General features: G+C 47.4%; 1 protein-coding gene across 1 annotated transcript in view; it reads left to right on the plus strand.

Annotated features, from left to right (window-relative positions):
* Window positions 1-617: 617 nt before the first annotated feature.
* The window catches only part of LOC121836496, a 45763-nt gene continuing 23649 nt past the window's right edge, over window positions 618-22731 (plus strand). The window contains exon 1 of the mRNA XM_042291407.1: window positions 618-2729. Within this exon, the coding sequence (XP_042147341.1) occupies window positions 618-2729 (2112 nt within the window). The remainder of the gene's footprint in view (window positions 2730-22731) is intronic.

Here is a 22731-nt window from a genome sequence, read left to right on the forward strand (position 1 = left end):
TAAATACTGGAAACCGAAACCTACGACCGATAGTTCATGTACGACAAATTTCGGTCGAAGAGTACACGTCTAATGATACGATTACACTTGAGAAACATGTAGAATATTTTTACGTTATTGTTTTGTTCGGCCAGACTCGGTGGCCCCGCGTTTCGAAAACGAAGTGAACGTCGCAAAACACAAACAGGCCCTCGTTCGGGTATCTGCGGTTCCCAGGCCCCGGAATGTGAGGGGGGTCATAAAACGGAGGGGCGCTCCTGGCCTTCGGCTCGGACACATCTGGAACGCATCGCACCACCCCGCCTCTCTCTCCCCCCTTTGCTGTTATTCTCTCTTTCCCTTGCCAGTGTCGGTGACTTTGTCCTTTGTATTTGTACAGAAATAAACCAGTGTTCTTTTCTCAACGAAACGTATCGGACGCTTCCTGACGTTCTCCTACGAACGCAACGAATTTAATCTTAACGTGACTTCAGTCTTTTATATATAGAAGTTCCCACAATTTTGGTGCCGAAACCCGGGAGAACGTCAGGGAACTCACTCTGGCAAAGAGACACTCAACGGAAGCAGCGACAGCCTCACGAACTGAAGCCAACGAACAACGTGAACGAGCGGCTGCAATGGAGAAACTGAAGAAAAAACGAGCGGTCGTCCGAGCTGCGGTCACCAGGATTATCAACGAGATGACCACAGCAATGAAAGGAGCTCCATCGCAGCAAGGTGAGCTTGACGAAAAACTTTCTCTCCTTGCTTTAAAAGAAAAATCGCTTCGTGAGCTTGACCAACAAGTAGCCGACCTGACTGACGTGAACGATATCGAGGAGGAAACGGAAGCTAGCCTCGGTTATGAAGATGCTATCAGCATAGCCAGAACTAGAGCCTTGAGGCAGCTACAAGAAGTCACGAACAACGAGACAACCTCCTCTACCTCTAGCAACGTGTCGCGTATGGAGGTACAAAGGGGTAACGGCGCAACTGTCCCCAACGTAAAGCTACCCAAATTGGAGTTACCGAAGTTCAACGGAGAGCTGGCGGAGTGGCAGACATTCTGGGATCAGTTTCAATCGTCAATCGACCAGAACCCAGCCTTGTCTCCCGTAGACAAGTTCAAATATCTCAAAGTGTATCTGGTCGGCCGAGCGGAGTCTGTCATCAAAGGTATTCCGGTAACCGGGGACAACTATGGCACGGCCGTAGAACTAGTGAGGAAGAGGTTCGGCCAACCCTCCGTCATCGTCAACGATCACCTCACGCACCTGTTGAACGTTAAACCAATCCCTATGTCAGACGCGGCGAATGGGCTCCGCAGGCTCTATGACGAGGTGCAGACACGCATGCGGAGCCTCAAAAGCTTGGGAGTTGACTCAGATTCGTATGGGGTACTGTTGCACACTGTTCTCCAGAGATCTCTTCCTCCTGAGCTCATTCTCAGATACAATCGGAGTTTGATTGTCGAAAAGCGACCACAGACCGAAGGCAGAGACGACCTCGTGAGGTTGCTTGAGTTTATTGAAATCGAGGTGGAAACCAGAGAAAAATGCCGACAGCTCACTCCCCACGCGAACCAACGAACGGCACCCGAATCGCGCCACCGAGAGTTTCGCTCCGAAAAGGGAGGCTCTGCGGCAGCATTGACCAGTGCCGCGAAGTCAGAAATGAGGCGCTGCGTATTCTGCGGCTCTAACGAGCACATCTTGGAGAAGTGTACGTCACCCCTTACGATCCAAGAAAAGAAGGAAAAACTGAAGGCGGAGAACAGGTGCTTTCGGTGCACAAAGCAGTTCCATCGCTCCCGAGAGTGCAGGTCCGCCCAGAAACTATCGTGCGCAAGGTGTTCTAGGAGACATCTAACCGTGATGTGCGACCCCGAGTGGGCAGGAGCAGGGCAGTCGACGAGCTCTGACTCAAACCCACCTCAGTTTATTGGCATCTCGAGCGCCTGTACAACCAACCACAATCAGGTGCTCCTTCAAACGGCCAGGATGCGAGCGAGGGGTCAGACCGAGACTTCCCTGCGAGCACTAATCGATGGAGGCAGTCAGCGAACCTTCATCCGTCGAGACACCTCCGAAAAACTTCGATGTAGACCAGTTGGAGAGGAGGAGTTAACGATATTCGCTTTCGGTGAGTCGGCGCGTGGTACGAAAAGAAGATGCCGCCGGGTGGAGCTTATACTTCGAAGCCACCACGGAGACGCCGAAATCGTCATCGAGGCCTTGGAGGTTCCGGAGATCTGCGGAGAGATTTTGGGCATCACTGATGGTGATCTGATCAACAGCCTACAAGGGCAAGGGATCACACTCGCTGATCTACCTGTGGGGGACTGTCAAAGGGAGCGTGGAGTGAGCATTCTAATAGGAGCGGATTACTATTGGAGGGTCACCACCGGGAACGTACATCGCGTCAGCCCTTCACTGACCGCCGTGGAGACTATCTTCGGGTGGTCTCTGCAGGGCGCCCTGAAGGTGAACAACGCTGCCAACGTATGCGCAACGACAGCCGTCTTCAGAGTCAACGTTGACGAGACCCCAGGGTGCATCGCAACTGAACTGCGTGCATTCTGGGATATTGAAAGCCTTGGCATTAAGGACACCTCCCAGAGTAGCGAAGGTAATGAGCCATCGAAAGAACTGGTGACTTCTTTCAACTCGTCCCTGATAATGACTGACGGCAGATACGAGACCCGCCTCCCTTGGAAGACCTCAGAGCGTCACTTGACGAACAACAAGGAGGTAGATTCTATGCGCTTGACAGCCTTGCTGAAGAAACTTCGCCGAGACAACTGCCTGCTAACGCAGTATGACAAGTCGATAAGGGAATATATGAGCAACGGCTTTGCTGAAAGAGTTCCCCCTGAGGATGAAGACGGGCCCAGTGGCATGACGTATTATATGCCTCACCGGGCCGTGATCAAGGAGGACCGCGAAACCACGAAAATTCGCATCGTGTTTGACGCCTCGTCACATGCTCCAAACTCTGCCTCGCTTAATGATCATCTTCATGCTGGGCCCAACTTGAACCCAGAGCTGCTGCAAGTGCTTTTGAACTTCCGTGAGCACCCCATCGCTCTTAGCGCCGACATAGAAAAGGCGTTTCTGCAGGTCTCCCTCGCCCCGGAGGACAGAGACGCTCTTCGCTTTTTCTGGTTCAAAGATATGCCCAGGGGTGACGAATTGGCAAACCCGCCTGAGACATGGAGAATGACGCGAGTGCCCTTTGGGGCGTCATGCAGCCCCTTTCTGCTTTCAGCCACGATTCGACATCATTTAGACACTGTAAAGGGAACGTACCCCGAGACTGCGGGGATCATCGACACGTGTCTGTATGTTGACGATTTGCTTACGGGCGCGGAGACAAATGTTCAAGCTCGTGTAATTTACGAAGAAGCCAGCGTCATCATGACAGGAGCGGGCATGAAACTATGCAAGTGGAACACAAACGACAACGACCTGCAGCGTGTCTTCAACTCAAACGAAGCGAACGACAGGTCAGAAACCACAGGCCAAACCACAGAAGTCGTAAAGATCCTTGGCCTGCTCTGGAACAGAGTGGATGATCGGCTTACTGTCAACCTGGAAAATGTACTCGGGTTCGTGGACAACACCAAGCTCACCAAGCGCGGTCTTCTCCAGACATCTGCCCGAATATATGATCCGCTCGGGGTGATCGCCCCCGTCGTCGTCACAGTGAAGCTATTGTTTCAGACACTTTGGGAGCTGGCACTGGGATGGGACGAACATCTTCCTGACAACATCGCTGGGGAATGGTCGGACTGGTGTTCCCAACTTTCTGCGCTTCGGGAGATGTCGATTCCACGAAGATACACCAGCCTGAAGGGGGACAGCGACGTCACGACTGTCCAACTTCATCTGTTTTCCGACGCTATAGTCCCAGGGCCTACAGGGCAGTGGCCTATCTCAGGACAGAGAGTGAAACCGACGTAACGATTACGCTTCTCATGTCCAAATCAAGAGTCGCTCCACTTAAAAGGCTGACTCTACCAAGGCTTGAACTCATGGGAGCCTTATTGGCGGCAAGGTTGCACCACTATCTCATCGGCACGCTGAGGACACCGCTGCAGGCTGTCTACCTTTGGATTGATTCGACCATCGCCATGCACTGGATCAAGGGGTCTGCCTTGAAGTGGAAGCCCTTTGTCGCGAACCGCGTAACGGAAATTCAGCAACTGACGAATCCTGTGCAATGGGGGCACTGTCCAGGCAACGAGAATCCTGCAGACCTGTTGACCAGGGGACTGACGGCTCCTGCGTTGGTTACTAGCGGATTCTGGTGGAGAGGACCGGACTGGCTGCAGGGTTCCCAAACGGAATGGCCCCAACGGACTCCAAGAGAACGACTGGACGACACCGACATTCATCAGCAGGAGCAACGGGAATTGAGGCCATGTGTCACTCTTGTTGTTACGGAGCCTTTCATTCCATTGCAACGCTACGGCAGCCTGAATCGCCTCCTGCGGGTCACGGCGTGGATCCTGCGTTTTGTACTGAATTGCCGGCGAGTTCAGAGAAAGCAGGGATCATTGACAGCACAGGAAATGAGCGACGCGGAAGAATTCCTGGTGCGACAAACGCAACGTGAAGAGTTCGGGGAGGAACTGGCCGCAATACAAGACAAGGGGGAGTGCAGCAAGGGGTCTCCGCTAGGTTCATTGGGGGCCTATCTTGACTCTAATGGCATCCTTCGCGGCGGAGGAAGGTTGCAGAAGACGCAACGTCAGCTGGAGGAAAAGCACCCAATCATCCTGCCTCCCAAGCACCTCTTTACTGAGCTGCTTATTCGCGCGACCCACGAACGTCTACTTCATGCGGGTCTTTGTGACACCGTAACGGAGATCAGGGAGAGGTATTGGATTATAAGGGCTCGACAAGTGACGAAGCGAATGCTGAAACGCTGTGTGACTTGCAATCGGCTTCACTGCAAGCCGGGCTGTGAAGCTACAGCACCCCTGCCGGGCCTTCGGGTGAACCCGGCCGATCCCTTTGAGGTCGTTGGCATGGACTTTGCAGGTCCTCTCTTCGCTAAGGAGTGTGGTGTTGTGAAAAAGTGCTACATCCTCGTGATAACATGTGCCGTCACGAGAGCTGTGCACCTAGAACTTGTCAGTGACCTCACAACGGAGAAGTTCATCTTGGCTTTCAGACGCTTCATCTCTCGAAGAGGAGTGTGTCGTGTTGTGCTGACTGACAATGCTCAGACATTTCGCAGGGCCGACAAGGAACTCGGAGAACTTTGGGACTGCATACGAAGAGAGGAGGTTTTTGCTGTGTTCGCGTCCCTCCGTGTGCAGTGGAAATTTATTGTTGAGAGGGCTGCCTGGTGGGGCGGGTTTTGGGAACGGATGGTGCGGTGCGTCAAGACTGTTCTAAAAAAGGTCTTGGCTCATGGGTTTCTGAAATTCGAAGAACTGAGCACAGTGTTGACGGAAGTCGAGGCTGTACTAAATTCCAGGCCTCTAACGTTCGTCTACGCTGAGACATCCGAACCAGACCCGCTCACACCAGCGCATTTTCTTGTTGGGAGACGACTTACGTCGCTCCCTCCATGCGAACGTCACCTCGTCTCTGAGCCCAGCGCCGCCGACATTCAGAGGCGCTGGAAACACAGGCAGGCGCTTGCTGACCAGTTCTGGAGAAGGTGGCGTCGGGAGTATTTAAACGAATTACGTTCTGCGCACCACTCCCGACCCACCAAGTCCACTGGACTTAAAGAAGGAGACTTTGTAATCGTATATGAACATTTACGGCCACGGCAGAATTGGTGCACGGACCGTGTTGTCAAAACTTTCCCTGGGCGCGATGGACGCGTGCGTTCATGTACAATAAGGATCCCCCATGGAAAGGTCATTAAACGACCGGTACAACTTCTGTATCCGTTAGAGTCTTTGAACTAATGAGCAATTGTATGCTCATTGCGGGGGGAGATGTTTGTAGAATATTTATTATTTATTACGTTATTGTTTTGTTCGGCCAGACTCGGTGGCCCCGCGTTTCGAAAACGAAGTGAACGTCGCAAAACACAAACAGGCCCTCGTTCGGGTATCTGCGGTTCCCAGGCCCCGGAATGTGAGGGGGGTCATAAAACGGAGGGGCGCTCCTGGCCTTCGGCTCGGACACATCTGGAACGCATCGCACCACCCCGCCTCTCTCTCCCCCCTTTGCTGTTATTCTCTCTTTCCCTTGCCAGTGTCGGTGACTTTGTCCTTTGTATTTGTACAGAAATAAACCAGTGTTCTTTTCTCAACGAAACGTATCGGACGCTTCCTGACGTTCTCCTACGAACGCAACGAGTTTAATCTTAACGTGAATTCAGTCTTTTATATATAGAAGTTCCCACAAAACATGCGTTTGCTGTCGTCCAAATCCGGTCGGCGAAAAAAAAAAAACACAAAAAACCTGCCGTTTATATTTGTTGTTTCCCGCCGTGCCTGCGCGGTTCGATTTCTCTAGGAGCTTCACAAATACGACGAGGCTCCACGATAGTCACCCTCTCGCGCGTCGTCACGTCGTTTAACTTCGTTTAGCAGCCGCGTCTCGATATCAATAGAGACGTATTCATCACCACCACCTCTCGTTCCAATATGATCAGTCTAAACAAAGAACGACACGTTTCTATAGTCCGTTGCAACCTAAGAACGAAGGGCGAGGGTAAGATGGGTCGGGGAGGAGGAAGCAGACGGAACGCTGGAGAAGAGAGGGGGAAACCTCCTTCTCTCTTTAGCGTTCCGTTTGCTTCCTCCTCTCCGGCCCGTTTTACCCTCGCCCTTCGTTCTTAGGTTGCAACGGACTATAGTGTCCAACACTTGACTGCTGCGCGATATCATATAGGGGCAACTCCGCTGTGCTGTCAGAACGAGTATACAATGTCTCCTCACCGATACGAGATAAAGACACTCAACCAACTACTGCAAATGGGACCGAACTCGCGTAAGTGCCGCCCGCCACGAATTCCACAGCTCGTCCTCGTAGGCGCTGCGTTTGACGCTCAAATGCACCCCTCTGGTGGAGGGTCGAATAATCCTAAGGTATTAAAGAGCCCCTCTGCTGACAGCTAGAAGACAGGGAAGTATGGTAGGCACGATTTGCGATTCAAACAGGCTGAGAGTATCAGAAGACACAATTTTCACCTTGCATTTTGATTGGCTTGGGCACAACGGAAACTTTTGTTTCGGCTGCAAATCTCGGTCTTGGACGACACCGCCTCGAATAATGAAAGCCAGTGCATGAACATCCTCTACCTCCGCGTGACGTCGTCACACTCGGATGGCGCCAACTCAGCCACTGGGCCCGAGCCAAACGCCCAGCGTCCTTCTGACTGGTCACGAGGACAATCCGAGCTCTGACGCAGTGCTCGTGTCCAACCAGTGCATGCGCTCGATCTCACTGCGATGACTCCGAAATGCTATGGTGCAGGGTCTTTGATTATATTGGATAGGGGAGAGTGGGGAGGGGCAGGACAGTTTTCATTCTAGTCTTTTTGTGTAGTTTAATGGGCACATAGAAATATTGCTTTATGTTCCTAGTAGTTAAATATTTTTTAGAAATTTCGTTAACGATTTCGAGTGCTGAGAATTCATTTTGTTGAGTGCTATATAATATATTGAATGTTTGTGCTATTTCAGCCCCTTTATTTTAAGTGAATGTCGCTCAATGTGTACTGTATTGTAGTCCTGATGTTGTATGTTTCAGTGCTCTTCTATACCCCACACCTGTTAAAGCCCCATACTTGGGGTGAACAGTATTCATAAATAATAATAATAATAATAAATGCAGGGTGAAAAACCTTTTACATCAGCTGAACGGCACTTTCTTCTAACTCTTCTAGAAATGTTAAAAAATAGGGGAACTAAATATGTGTCCTATTCCACTCTCCCCCAGGGACGAATTGGACACATGCAAGATTGCGGTAACATTTTACACAAAACAAATAGTTGTTGGCCTAAATGCAGCATGAACTTCAATGAGAGGATTAGAAACACCAGGTTAACCTTGGTGTTTCTGTACCAGTCAGAGCAGCAATCTTTATAAATGGAGAACTGAAACAACGTCCCATTCCTCTTAACATCTCACTGTCCCTCATTCCTCCCAAACTTTCTTGCATACGGTAAGTTATCAATTGTGGCAATAGGTGAGATGTCAAGCTTAAGATAGCGGTGGTTAAAAGCACCTTATTAACACATATTTTCAAGGGTTTACTACAGCCGTTGGCCAAACCATTTTGGTTCAGAAATTGAGAAAAACAAATGTGTGCAACTTACTTTTGAGTGCCGAAGTGGCAACCACCGACTCAGATCGCATACAATACACCAAGCGGGTACGCCATTACAGTTGAAAGTAGATTGATGACGCTGCAACGGCGTCATCCATCTAGCAGCTCATCAACTTTTTAGAACTATCGAAAAAATATATTGACTGTCTTTCTCCTCCCACCGTCACATCCCTCCCCACTCTCCCGTAACTTAAGGTTGTCTCGAACCAATCCCGCTCGACGCCGACTTCCAAGTGTTGACCGCTGGCGTCAAAATTAGCGCGGTTTCTCACATGCATCCTCCAGTAAGAACGCACCGTAAAGATCCAGAAACATAGAGCTCTGAACATACGGTACAGCAGAAATAAGCAGATTTGGAAGGTTCCAAATGGACGTTAGTGCAGAATCCTGGTGCATCGCACGAATGTGAACTTCGGAGTGACAGTACCTCTGGTCGTGTTGCTGCGCTCTCTCTGCTCACTTACCCCGGACTGAAGTCCTGCAATGACTCCGTTCACGTCGTAGAGGAGAACCACCGAAGGGTCGTCGTCCTTCATAAACCGCAAGCCATAGAACGTGCCTGGGGCAAACGGTGGGTTTCAGTTTAGTTTGTAGCGTCCACTCCTGCACCTGATCGACCACCGAAAGTTTGATGAGTGGAATATGTTTTGTTGTAGTTATTTGGATGACCCGTGGAAAACATATACAGTGATGTCACATTGATGTGGACACCGCCGTGTTCCCAAAAGTCGTCCATAATGTGAGTTGTCCACAACAAATAGACAAAAATGCGCGTACTTGCCCACTTTGTCTCCTAAAAGGGCGTCCATATCGCGGGTTATTCATATTAACAGGGTCCATATTAACGAGACATGACTGTGTAATGCCAGGGGGATCATAAAATCGCAACCTCTGAGACGACTGTCTTTGTATTGAGGCACAAGTTTTTAAATAAGGAATCGTATTTATTTTAACTCTAGAGGAGTGAGGTGGACTGGAGAAAAACTTGCACGAAGCAGCTTGACGACGCTCCCGCCACCCGTCATTAGTCAATACAGGCGCCACTGCAGAAACAGACAGTAAACTATACTAAAACACAAATTAAAAAAGACACAAGAAAACAGATAACACAAATATAAACAAGCGTTTACAAAAAAAAAAAAAAAATGAAGTGAAAAATACTTGAGAAGCAAGCTCTTGCAGGATTAGAAAGATTCAGCAGAAATGAAGTAGGCGATCAAAAACCTTTTTGCCGACATCTCCGGAATTATATGAATATGCAACAATTTATTTCAAAGTATGGCTAAGTCATACAAAATCCATTGCTCTCCGTATGGGTATGTTGCAGGTATTTTAATAACGGGTATTCTACAAGAATAAACGTGTGTTCTCAAATTGAAAATTTGCGATGAAGTTCCATTTGTTTTGCTCTAAATTCTGCTCTAAAAAAGCAGGCTATACGAAAATCGTACAGGGAAGAGGGGAAGCGGGGGGGGGGGGGGGGGACATGTTGATATAAATCATTCACGTATCGTCAGAATCTAGGAACTATACTAACGGAAGTTCGTTTAACAATGCTACCTCCAGAGATTTCAACGACCAGTAGCACTGCGGAAAGCCCTCAACCTCTACTGGAAAGGGGCCCCTCTGTAGTGACTGCTAGTTTATTTTTTAGGCTTCACAGGTTTGCTTGAAGGGGCAATGCAACTATTTTTGTAGTTTGCGCAAATACCACTTGGAATAAACCCCCGGCATTTATAGCTTATAAAACACGCGTTAGTTTTTCTCCACACGCCATAGTAGCCGCAGAAAAAAAATCCAAAAAAACGAGAAGGGTTTACTCAGAATGGAAGCTTGGTGTGTTGGTAAGGCATGATTATTTAAAACGTACAGCGAAACAGACGGGACGAAAGAAAGCAGGGGTTGCTTGTCTCCTTTTTTCCGTCCCGTCTGTTTTGCTGTACGTTTTAAATAAGCGTTTACTCCCTCAACTCGCAACCGGAACAAGCGACCACGTGATCCGGAGCCATTAAATACAGCCAATGTTTACTCACGCCCTGGGGTTGGCAAAACACATGTTACGCGCTAAGTTCCAATCATTGTTATGATTCGCGTACTGTCGTCATTGCGGGGATTGGGCACAAGCCACTACACGAATGCTTTTTGAGCTACTGATTATCACGAGCCGAAATCGAGTGCTCACGTAATGCTCGGGTCCAATTGATGAGCCGCATTCAAATTTTGTCACTCGGGGTCGTCACTCGGGGGACTATTCAAACACTGCGACCTCAGAGTTACGTTATCAACTTTTGCGAAGTAGAGATTGAAATAAAAATGTCACTTTAGCCCTCAAAATTACGCCGTAACAAAGAGGTTTATCGATCAGAAGCGTTTGCTTGCGAGTATACTCGGGCTCCACTGGTGTTATTAAGCTCGTATAAAGAGGAAACGTTCCAAACTAATATCGTTGTATCGTCCCTTAAAAAAAGACGAAGAAAGTGAATGTTATGCATTAATGCATATTGTGCTCATGAGCTATACGACCAGGCGGACATAATATAAGGGCGGATAAGAGTCACAATAAGTCAAATATTTACTGAAATTCGATAGTTAATTGACCTGGTGGTTATTAGAAAACAGATACAGTTCCAATTAGAAATTTGCTCTTCGTCGAAAACAATCAAATCAGTCAATTTTAGAAACAAATTGGAGCGCGCGGGAAACGCGGTTCATGATGCGCTAAAGTTGCCACTCGCGAAAAGGGCGCAATGCTGGCGATGCGCAAACACGGAAATAAGAAACAGCGAAACCGCGCGGCCGCATTTTCGCATCGGCGACCTTGAGCCTATTGCACGAGTCGCCACTTTAGCGCACCTCCGCGCATCACACGCGCTTTACGTTTTTCTAAACCTGACTGATTTCAATACCGGTCAGCAAGTTTCTAATTTAAACCATTTGTCCGCGTTTACTAAAAGAAAAAAAAAAAAAGGAAAAATAATGGAGACGTTTTCTTTACTCAGTTGACTCATTATGACGATTAGCCCCGTATATTATGTCCGCTTGATAGCGGAACTCATCCCCACCAACTGTGTTAGTCAAGCTTTCAAAGCCTTTTCTAAAAACCTAAAAAAAGGAAGAAAAAAAAAAGAAAAAAAAGAAACGCTTTGCGGATTTTGCATGGGAAATTTTGAACGAAACTTTTGATTTGTGTTTTCAGAAGCAACCTGCCTCTATGCGACCGGCGAATTTCGTTAAAGCGTTTTTGATGGACCGAGTGTTTCTGTAGGAAAAATTAAGCGGAGCGGTTAAATGAATAATCTCGTGTAGACATTTTTCTCCCTTCCTCTTCCGTCCTTAAGGTTGCTATTGATAGGTGACTTTTTTTTTTCTATAGAAAGCGAGATTTAGAGGTGGGAGATATGATGCACCAAAGCGTTTTGGGACCAGGTATACCTTTGCATCGAGTGTTGAGCTGAACAAAGTCCTGCTCCCGTGCCTGCTGTGCGGTCAGGGGCATCTGGGCGAAGGCTCTAGCCTGCCAGTTGCGCATTCCCCACGTTACTGGAAGAAAAAGAAAGGAATAAGAACGACACCTGAACACGGGGATAATTGAAAATAACTTTATTTTCCAACACCCATAATAATAATAAAAAAAAATGAAAGGCACTTACAATTTTTCGTAATGCCGAATTAGAGCGCAGCTCTTGAGGAGGAGGAGGGGAGGGTACGGAGGAGAGGGTATGCCCCTCCTCCCTCTCCGTACCCTTCCCTCCTCCTCCCCTCCCATATACTGTAAACGACTTAATTTTCCGGGCTCAAATTTTCACGAATCGGGCCAAGGCTGAAATTTAGATATTATTCACGGGTTCTAATTTTCGAGAATCGAGTGTAGCTTCCGTAGCGTTCACATATTGCCCGAATTGTTCGCGGGACGTATTTTTTGCGAATTGTAGGCGATTCGCGAAATTCGCGGAAATTAGGTCCTCACGAAAATTTAGTCATTGACAGTAGTGGGGCATTTTAGCTAAAGTTCTCGCTAAATATAGCGGAAAAGGTTTTCCTCTAAATTTAGCGGGGAATTTTTCCCGCTAAGTTAAATGGGGAATTTTTTCCGCTAAATTTAGCGGGTTAAGCTTACTATCTAAATTTAGCGGAGAAGTTTCCCACTAAATTTAGCGGGAAAATTTCCTCGCTATCTTTAGCGAGGAAACGTCCGACAATGCAATGCACGGTTACGCCGACGGCGACGGCGACGCCCCTCATCCCGGAAACGGGAGCCTGAGCTGCGCTCTAAAAGTCATCTTACGGCACAATTTGAGTGCATCATCAGTAGATGCCTACGACGAGATCCAACGGCCACTGAAAACGTGCTTCCTCAGCAACAGTATGGTACATGGGTGACGACATCCCAAGTGAACTTTAGCAAAAAAATCCCCTACAGTGGCTTTTTTTTTTATTGTTTCTAGGAGTTTCAGGTATAAATCTTGTCGGCAAAGAGTATTGGGGAGAAAACTAGTGTTCGTAGTCTCACTTCTGGCCCGATGCCATGTTTTGTGCTCGCCTAATCTCATACCCTACATATGACGTCATTGCACTATGCTGGTGATCGTCCCTATTCACTCCGTGCGACGCGACTGGCGCGCCGCCGCGCGGCCGTTACCGAAGGTAGGCAGTGAGAACTCTAGAGAAAACGAAACCGAAACCACGCCACGTACATTGATTGGTACGCATTGAAGTCGGAGCGGTGCGGTTGCGCTGGGTTCACAGCATGAAGTGCTGCCGGTGCTGCGTCGCTAAGTACTTCAATAGTTATGCGTCGTATCTCGTGGGGACAAAGTTTCACAGTTTTTCCCCTCGCCGATGTTTTGTGGGACATTCACAACGATGGACCCGTGCCCTACTACGCGAGAAATTTAGTCTCCCGATCATATCTGCCACTGCGTCGGCACGGCTGACATATTCCACACTGCCGCTTTGCGCTGTGCGTTTGTTTTCGTACCAGTGATGCCTACATGTGTTAGCGCCGATGGGACGAGCTGAAATGCCATCCCACACTCGCGGGTATGCAGTGCCAAGTTCGTTGGAGGAATGCGCTCCAAAGAAGTTTCGTCCCCATCGTACGTGTCGATGATATTTCCGGACAAGTATGGCACGCAATCTGTACTTCGTGTAAAAAAATTCGAACGAAAAAAAAAAAAAAAAAAGAAAAGTGACAAATATGAATTTAAGGAAAACTACAATAAAACTCGGAATCACTAGAGAATTCACAATTGAGTGTGAAAGTTTTTGCGGTGTGCTTTCTTTTTTGATCAGCCTCCTTTTGGAGGTGAAAACGCTGACACCCCGAGTTCTGTAGACAACATTTTTTTTTCTCGGCTTTAAAGCCACCTATCACAAAGTTGTTTGAACTGCAAGTACCGTCCACTGATCCCTTCCTACCTGTAAAGTGTGCTTCCCCCCCCCCCCCCCCCGCCCCCACGATGAGTGGTATTATCTTGACAGCCTTTTACGGTCAAAACCAGTTCTCGTTTAGTTACGCCGCCCAAACTAAATTTCCACATGGTTTCGCTATGCCACCTCTTTTTGGTATAATAAGTGTTGTGCCAAGTTACGGTCATGTCAAAGTACCTGTGTGCCGAAAATCAGCACCTCGCGCAACAGGCTATTACACAACAGCTGACCGCAAAAGCCTTTGACGGCCAAACCGTGTTGGCCGACAACTTTGTTTTTTAGGCTTTAGAACCACCTTCCGTAAAGTTTTTTTTTTCAATTGGGGTAGAGTCCACTAGTCCCTTTTTATCAGCAAAGTCTCCACCTCCAACGACGAGTGGTATTTTCTTGACAGCCCTTTCATGGTCAAAACCGGTAACCATTGAGTTACGCCGCCCAAACAAAATTCCCACCTGGGTTTCCTATGCCACCTCTTTTTGGCATAATAAGTGCTGCATCATGTTACTGTCAAGTCCAAGCACCTGTGTACCCAAATCTGCACTTCGTACAGCCTGGTTATAACAACATTTTGGGTCCAATAGTGGATATCCCGTTCCGCTTTATTTCTTTATTCGTTAGAAACACAACTTTCACACCTGCTGTCTTAATGAAACTTGGCACATTTCGTGCAGAAACTTAGTGAACATCTCACCCGCCTCCAGATATCACCGTTCCAGCAGTCCGGTTTACATCTACGAGCGAAACAAATTTTCCACTCATAGCAATTATGGTGGCGGCCGTCTTGCTTTTCGGAAAATTGCTCCGACCCCTTTTTCGGCCGCAACTAGAGAAATTACCCCTAATAGCGACTCAAACTCAATATATAAGAAGTGGAGAACAGCTAGATGCCCTTCTTATGTCTGCCCCAACACTCATGCAACGTCACCCTCAAAGTATCGGCTCAAAAAGCAAAAGTTCTGTCCGTGCGCGCTTCCGCCGCCACAGCTTCGTATGCGAAAAGGCGCCGCAGGCTGCTGAACGCGCCTCACTGTCGAACGCCAGCTCCTCCGCTAGCGGCGCTACGAGCATTTTTCAAAGCGCCCCCTATAGACGCTTTACACACGCGCCAGAATACAGCCACCATTGCTGACCTTCTCTTGTTTTACCGAAATACCGAGCCATTGAAATTGGTGTTGACGAGCCTCCACAAAGGCCAATGCTGGGGAGAAAGACAAAATAAAACCTAGGATGGCAATAACCTGGCCTGCTATGGTAATAATGAAGTGAAGCGAACGGAATTAGAGGAAACAAAAACTGAAGGTCAGTTATGGCGGCGCCCATGCACAGCTGCTGCAAAGCGTCTATAGTTCCCGCACGGAGCGTATAGTCGGTGACAGATTAAGAGTAAAATAGAAGCTCCTCCCACTTCCTTCCACTTTAGTAGAGTTAACGCTGGAGGGTAGGTCGCCTCTTTTCCAGCGTTCGCTCTGCTAAAGCGATAAGGGGTGGGAGGAGCTTCCACTTTACTCTTAACTTGTGGCTGGCACCGACTATTAACCACTTTATCGTGGGTAGCGCCATTTTGAATATCGTAGAGCCATCTAGCGAGCGTCAGGTTGCGCGGCCATGCTGACTGGTTAGAAATTTTGGCGAAAGTGTTCTTCGGGGTGCCGCTCCCGCGTTGGGTCTTCTGGTTGGGTGCTCCAAAGTGCTGGGTATCTGACTTAGGGCGCGTCTTGTGTTCTCGTGTACCGCGGATGACGTTTTTCAACTTGTTAGGAACGTTTCTGGGCCCGCATTATGGCATCCGCCAGTGCGGCGAGGCCGAGAAGAGCGGCAGTGAACGCGCCACCGATAGAAATCGGAGGTGAGTAACCAAAATATTGTATCAGTTTACAGCGATTGAATTTACCTTCAGGATTTTTGTCAGTTTAGGCGCAGTACATCGATAATGTTTTTCGCGTTTGGTGTCGTTCACAACAACGAAATATAATGGGAACAAGGACGGGGAACAATCGAAAACAGCTTCCTCCGGCTGGCAGATGGCTATAAAAGTTTTAATTGAGGAATGCCGGGGAGGAGGAAGCGGACGGAAGGCTGGAGAGGAGAGGCGTCTCCTCTCCAGCGTTCTGTCTGCTTTCTCCTCCCCAGTCTTCCTTTCCTTCGCTCTAGCTTCTTGAGTTGCAACGGGCATTAGTTGCGTGCAGTGCAGGCGAAGGAAACGCCGCCGTGCGGAGGGAAAAAGGGCGAACGCTGGGAAGGTGGGACGGGAGAGGAGGGTAGTGGGAGAAAGAATGAGCGCTAGGAACGTTAGAGAGGAGCGGATAATTCTCTCCTCTTCCTCAGCGCTTTCCTAGTGCTTGCGTTTTCTCTTCTTGCCTGGTGTTGCCTTCACCTGTACTACACGCAACTAGTGGCACGGAGTATAAGCACCAGTTTAGTTTTCCCGCTAAATTTATAGGGAAATCATTGGACGGACGGACGGACATTTTGGGATTGAGGGTTCCTTTAAAAAGTATTTGTTGCTTTAAAATGAAGGTTCTCCCACCACTCCGTAAGCTTATACCTGAAGCCCCGCAAATTATACCTAGTGAATATCAAGATCTACGGGGGAAACCCGGACCCTTATTTGTACTTGCGCGAAATTTAACCTTCACCATTTCAACGGCGAATATCCGCAGCTCCAGTCAAACACTGGCATCATCAGATGCTCGAAAGTAATTCTGAATCTTTCCAGCGGGTGTCACACGCCGATTACGATGTTTGACAGTGATGGGGGTGAACGCTGAAGTAAAAAGGAATATATTGGGGTTTTGTGCCGCTATGGAACTGAGGTTACGAGCGAACACCCAAAGAACGCTCTTGAAGGAAGGGACCACGCGTTGCTCGAACCCTACGTGTCGCGCTTCGGAGGGCGAAACGGAATCTCCATGCCACGGACGCGGTTTAGGGCGCCGAAATATAAAACTGTAGAGCGGACATTTTAAAAGAAGAGCAGAATTAATTTTCGTGCGCATATTTTTATATGACATTGAGCTTCTTTGATTCGGTAGAGACGTCGTTCTTGAAGAAAGTTGAATAGGCAGAGACAGCGTGTGCGTTCAGCATCCCATCGATCACAGATTTAGAAAGAACATTACCGTTTTTATTCTACAGCAGCTCGGGTTAGGAAGATTTGTTAGAACCAGTTCATTTCTTTACAAAAGCAATGGCTCTGTTACACATGATAATCACGACGTTTATCTCCTTGAAATTTAGTAACACTGCTTTTTCAAAGTAATATAAGTTGTCTGAACACCAACAGCAAGTCGCTAAATGCATTTTCTTTCGATACGGCACACTTTAAATGTAAACAAGCCAAGCATCCAATCGCAAGAATATGGATGCTTTAAGGCAAGACGAAAAGTATAAGACCTTAGGGGCGTGTTTCGGTTACGACCGCTCTTCCACTTTTCTAAGCACTGATATTAGTAACGATTGCGAGGCGCGTGCAGCGGGGGTGCCACATATAGAGCTATTCCATGATACATGAAAATATTCCATTATCATGACTCGTCTGCGGGACGCTCGGTGAGACGAATTGCTCCTTCAGCCAGTGGCGTCACAAGTGGTGTGCGGAGGGGGCGGACAACCCCGGGTGCAGCGCTCCGGGGGGTGTCGCGACGGGCCGGTGGGGAGGGGGGGGGGGGTCGTGGTGGGCGCCGAGCGGAGGGGAGGGGGGGGGGGGGGGAGTTACGGCGGGCCACCGCCCCGGGTGCCGCTAACCCTAGTGACACCACTGCCTTCAACGGTTATTTCTGTACTCGTCGTTTGCACGCCGATCGTGGACAGCGTCAACGCCTCGATCCCGCGTTTTCTCCTGTCCGTGATTGGTTGGGCTGACGAAAGAAAACTCTCAAAGACGACCAGAGCTGTGACGACGAACTTTTGGCGCTGATTGACCGACTTCAACCGATCGCATAGCATCGGCTCCGGTCGAACTTCGTGTGTACCGGAGTATAGAACGAACCTACTCAACGTCGTGTAAGTTTGTTTGAACTTTGACGTTACTCTCCATAAATTTAGTGTGCGCTTTGGTCGGAAGAGAAAGAAAACTTTAAGTAAAGGCTACAAGCATTCTTAGCTCACACACATCATTACAAACACGTACAGGAACAAACTCTGAATTAAAAGAAAAAAGATAATTTGTTACAAAAACAGAGTATATTAAATGAAACATACCCCTCAAATCGTCCCATTTGAAGGCTTCTGAAACAAAAGAGCAGTAGTAATTATTATATTGTTTTTTTAGCATTTTGCGGCAGGAGAAATATTTGTCCGCGACGGTTATAACTCATGAAACTGCCCCGAAGTTTAAGGGAGCTCTTCTACAGAAAACCGAAACTGTCACGGACTATCATTTAGCGAGAACCAAAATAACAAAATCTCCAAAATTCCTACAAAAAAGAAAAAAAAAAGAAAAAAAAGAAAGAAAATCGGTTTGTTTTGGTTATTTCCGTCAAAAGTCTCGTATTCAGAACGAGTACATGAATTTTGCACGTAGAATCAAGTAAAATCTGCCAAATTTAGAGGCGCGATCTCTTGCTCAAAAAGTTTACCGGATTTCACGTGACTGGCGAAGTTCAAAGAACGTGCGCTTTGTTGTTACACAAAACACGATTTGGTTACACTTTCGTGTGCCGCGAAAACCCGTAGTCCAAGCCAAAGAACTTATACGGCGCGTAAGTTCATCTGCCCCTTGCGCCCCAAGTGCGTTTGTTTATCCGCCAAATACGTCCCACTTGCTCGTGCTTCCCCACGACCTCTACCAATGACGGTGAGCGCCTGGCCGCTTGCCCATCGCGCGTTCTCTGCGCGTTTTTTTATGTCGCTCTTCGATTAAAATTGCATTCCGATGTGTCCCATATGCTTTTTGGAACACTTGCTTGCCATACATTTCACGTTAAAAGGGTGTGCTTTGCGGAGAAAACAAACTATGAAGAAAAAAAAAAGAGAGACAGCTGTTGGAGAAAGTTGACAAATGACATCGCCATAACGCTACCATAACAAAAACATGCAACTAGCACAAAAAATACCCTTCTCCTTTTTTTCTTTCACTTTTTTTTTAAAGTAAGAGGTTAGCGTATCAGAGGGCGATATTTTTTTCCCGGAAACCACCCTTTGTTGGAGAGTTAAGCACTGTAGAGCACATGTGATATAACCGATTCTTTTGTGTATACTAAATGCACAGATGGTGAAAGTTGTAGAATAGATGATTTTTGGGCTCTAATAACCATACCAGAAATAGAAAAAAAAAAGACGCATGCTGAGAGTCGTCAGAAGGGAATCGGGTATCGTTATCGGAGTTATTCGAACGCTAAAACTTCCTAGAGCCTTGCCTGTGGTTTGCGCGAGGACGCAGAGCAGTGCAGCGGCGACGGCTGGCCCCATCCTGTCGGGCGTGCGGTAGCAGTGGACTCGCGGGCCAGCCTCGCGCCGGACATTGGCTTTTAAGAGCGGACGGGTTTCCCCCGCCGCCCAACCAGACGGCGGGACGCCCAGGGTGAAGAACCGACGCGCACCGCTCTTGCCACCGAAGGACCTCGCATCGACGACTCGGACAGGTGCTCCTCTGCATTGTGCGGCAGGGCAAGTCAGCTTCTTCCGCGGGGGCAAGGTTCGCTGCTCCAGTTGAGCCTCTGTGCGCAAATCTTCCGCTCTGTATACATATTTCCTCGCCACGGTTCTTGGTCGTTGCAACTCACTCGGTTACGCACATTTTACTCACTGCGCTCGAAAAAAAAAAAGTCTCCGAGTTCACTTTTCTTGAGAACAAAGAGACATCCAATCAGGGTGGACAACAGAGGAACTGAATGACGATGCTCATAAAACGATTAGATCTGAAATATGCGACGTGACCAGACACAGTGGGCAAGTGAAACGTCATAATCGCTGTCCCTGCACTTATCGCATTTATTTAAAAGTGAAATTGTGGTCTGTGAGATTCGTTATTCGTTAGGACTTTGGTATTGTTCTCCGCGTTTGGCCAACACCACCTATACTTCGTCTCATCCTACGATGGACTAAAGCCAAAGCCACGGACCGCAAAGTCCAATCTCGTTGCAAGCTAAAATATAGCACGCTTAGCATTGGTTAGGGGTGGACGAATGATCCTCCGAGTCAAAAGCGCTGCATCATTTTTATAGCTTCGACACTGCAAAGAGCTTGTATGACATAGCTTTCTTTGCAATGTAAAATTGTTGAGTCACTCAGTGCTATCCAATCCGAACTACCGTCCGCCCTTCCCCATTAGTGATTTGAGACGGGGGCGCCGATACGTGCATCGAAGCGAAATACCACGCAACTTGTAAGTGGCTCGTGATTGGATCTGGCGGTCCGTAGCTTCTGCCTTTAGTCCATCGTAGGGTGAGACGAAGTATAGAATAAACAAAGCCCCCGCATCGCCTCCTCTCCCTCCATGAAATGTCATCACAGTCGGATCGCGCTAACTCGGCTATCGGGCCCGAGTACGACCTTATTCGACGCGCTGATTGAACACGAGCCCCTGCCGGACACTGACGCAGCACTCGTGCCCAATCTCAGGCCTTGATCGATCTGACTGTGATCACGATGGGGAGGCCTTCTGCTGATCTAACTGGTGTTGGTTTGGCTGTCTCGTGTTCCGCAACAAAGCAAGCTCGCGAACATTTTTTTTTTAGTATGCAGGCTTTGCCGCCAGGTTTGATCGCATGCTTTATCAAACACCATTGACTACCAATATTGGAAACTGGGGCCAAAATACATGGGGTTGTCGGGGGGCACAGAAGTGCTGTCATCTCTCGGTGTGGGATGGTACACTATGAGCTCGAAATTAAAAGGATAACAGTCATTCACTACACTATTTTTTCTCTTCACACTCTGAGGAATTGTGAATATAGGGCAAATCGGTGTGACGATTTCAATTGAGCAAGAGCTGATACACGGTATTTCTAATAATGAGGTGCGCGTCACATTAGCAGTAAGTATTTAGATTATATGGACCTATGTATTACACCTGGTACAAATGACCTACCGGCAATTAGTCACTTTCCAGGAAGGTGACTGTTTATGGACCATTCTAAAGGCTATGGCTGTTACTAGCTGTAATGACTGGCTCTTTGCAGTTAGAAAAAAAGCTTAGCAATTCAAGTATGTAATTGCTCCATGGGTATTTATTTTAAATTATATGAGATTCACCTCCAATGAGTCTGGAAATGCTACACGACGTAGTAATTACAGCCAGTAAATGGTACACTGACTTGTAAATATATCAGCTTGAACTTTAGAAATAACTAGAACACAAAGACAGAAAGGACAGGATATGACACACAGCGAACTTGCTGTGAGACAGGTCCTTTCTGTCTTTGTGTTCTAGTTATTTCTAAAGTTCAAGCTGATATATTTACAAGTATGTACCAACAAGCTCAACTCTTAACCGTTATGCTACACTGACTGTTTAACGAAGAGCCAGTACTTATAAGGAAGTAGAATTAGTGTCCGGTTCAGTATTACCTGTCTAAAGACTGCAATGACTATTATATTGTACTCCTGAGTTTTTTGGACGAGTATAAACTAGATCGCTTTCCAAGGGGTATTGGTGGCTCTGGGCCAATATCCTAAGCTATTTCGGGGCATATAGACCAACACGGCAGAGAGTTGGGCGAGTTGGTTAAGCATCTTAATAGGTGGGAACAGCGCAGGAAAAACCGACGAAGGACGAGTAGAAGAAGTGCACAGACACAGCGCTGACTAACAACTGAATGTTTATTTTCAAGCGAACCAGAAAGTAAGCACTGGGTGTGGAAAGGAAAAAACACAGAAGCCAAAAAAAGGGAGGAAACCCGATAAAACAAGATACTACCTCGCCATGTCACTTTCACACACGTCTGCCACAGTTCCTGATAAAAAACACTTCGTCAGCCCCCAAGTTAACCGACGGAGCACTGACGCATTCTTCCTCCTTCCTTGATAAAAGTTAAAAGTTTTATCAAGGGGGGAGGAAGAATGCGTCAGTGCTCCGTCGGTTAACTTGGGGGCTGACGAAGTGTTTTTTATCAGGAACTGTGGCAGACGTGTGTGAAAGTGATATGGCGAGGTAGTGTCTTGTTTTATCGGGTTTCCTCCCTTTTTTTGGCTTCTGTGTTTTTTCCTTTCCACACCCAGTGTTTACTTTCTGGTTCGCTTGAAAATAAACATTCAGTTGTTAGTCAGCGCTGTGTCTGTGCACTTCTTCTACTCGTCCTTCGTCGGTTTTTCCTGCGCTGTTCCCACCTATTAACATATAGACCAAGCAGCTGTTTATTGGGTAGTTCCACTCGTGAAAGACTTTAATGACCATTAGTGATCATTTTGTGATATTTGTGAGGTTATGTCTCAAATTGGATTTGCATGACTATTATTTGCTATTTGATTTTATTTCCTGATTATATGGCGGATTTCGGTTCCAAATGACTTTTAATGACTTTTAATGACTATCAATGACTATTCGTAACTATTTTGAGTTATTTGATCGCGCGCGGACTGATTTGGCTTTCAATGGCTAATTTTGGCTTTTTGATCAAAATTTCATATGTCAGATATGTAGTTCAAATGACTTCTAGTTACTTTTAATGACTATTGGTCACTATTTTGAGTTATTCGATGATGTGAAGACTAAGTTGGCTTCCAATGGCTAATATTGGCTATTTGATATTGCTGAATTATATGGCAGGGTTGGGGTCCCAATAACTTCTAGTGACTATGCATGCCTTTTAGTTACTATTTGGAGCTATTGGATTGTGTGTGGACTGAGTTGGCTTCCAATGGCTATACAGTCATATTTATTTATTATATGGAAGATTCAAGCTTCAAACGTCTTCTAGTGATGATCAATGACTATTAGTCAGTATTTCACATTATTTGATTATGTGTGGACTAGTTGGCTTCCAATGGCTATTATTGGATGTATGATAACGTTTTCTGATGATATGGCATGTTTGGGGTCTAATGACTTCAGGTGACTATTCATGACAATAAGTCATT

The sequence above is a fragment of the Ixodes scapularis genome, unplaced genomic scaffold (assembly GCF_016920785.2).
Source record: "Ixodes scapularis isolate PalLabHiFi unplaced genomic scaffold, ASM1692078v2 PGA_scaffold2__306_contigs__length_199485367, whole genome shotgun sequence".
NCBI lineage: Eukaryota > Metazoa > Arthropoda > Arachnida > Ixodida > Ixodidae > Ixodes > Ixodes scapularis.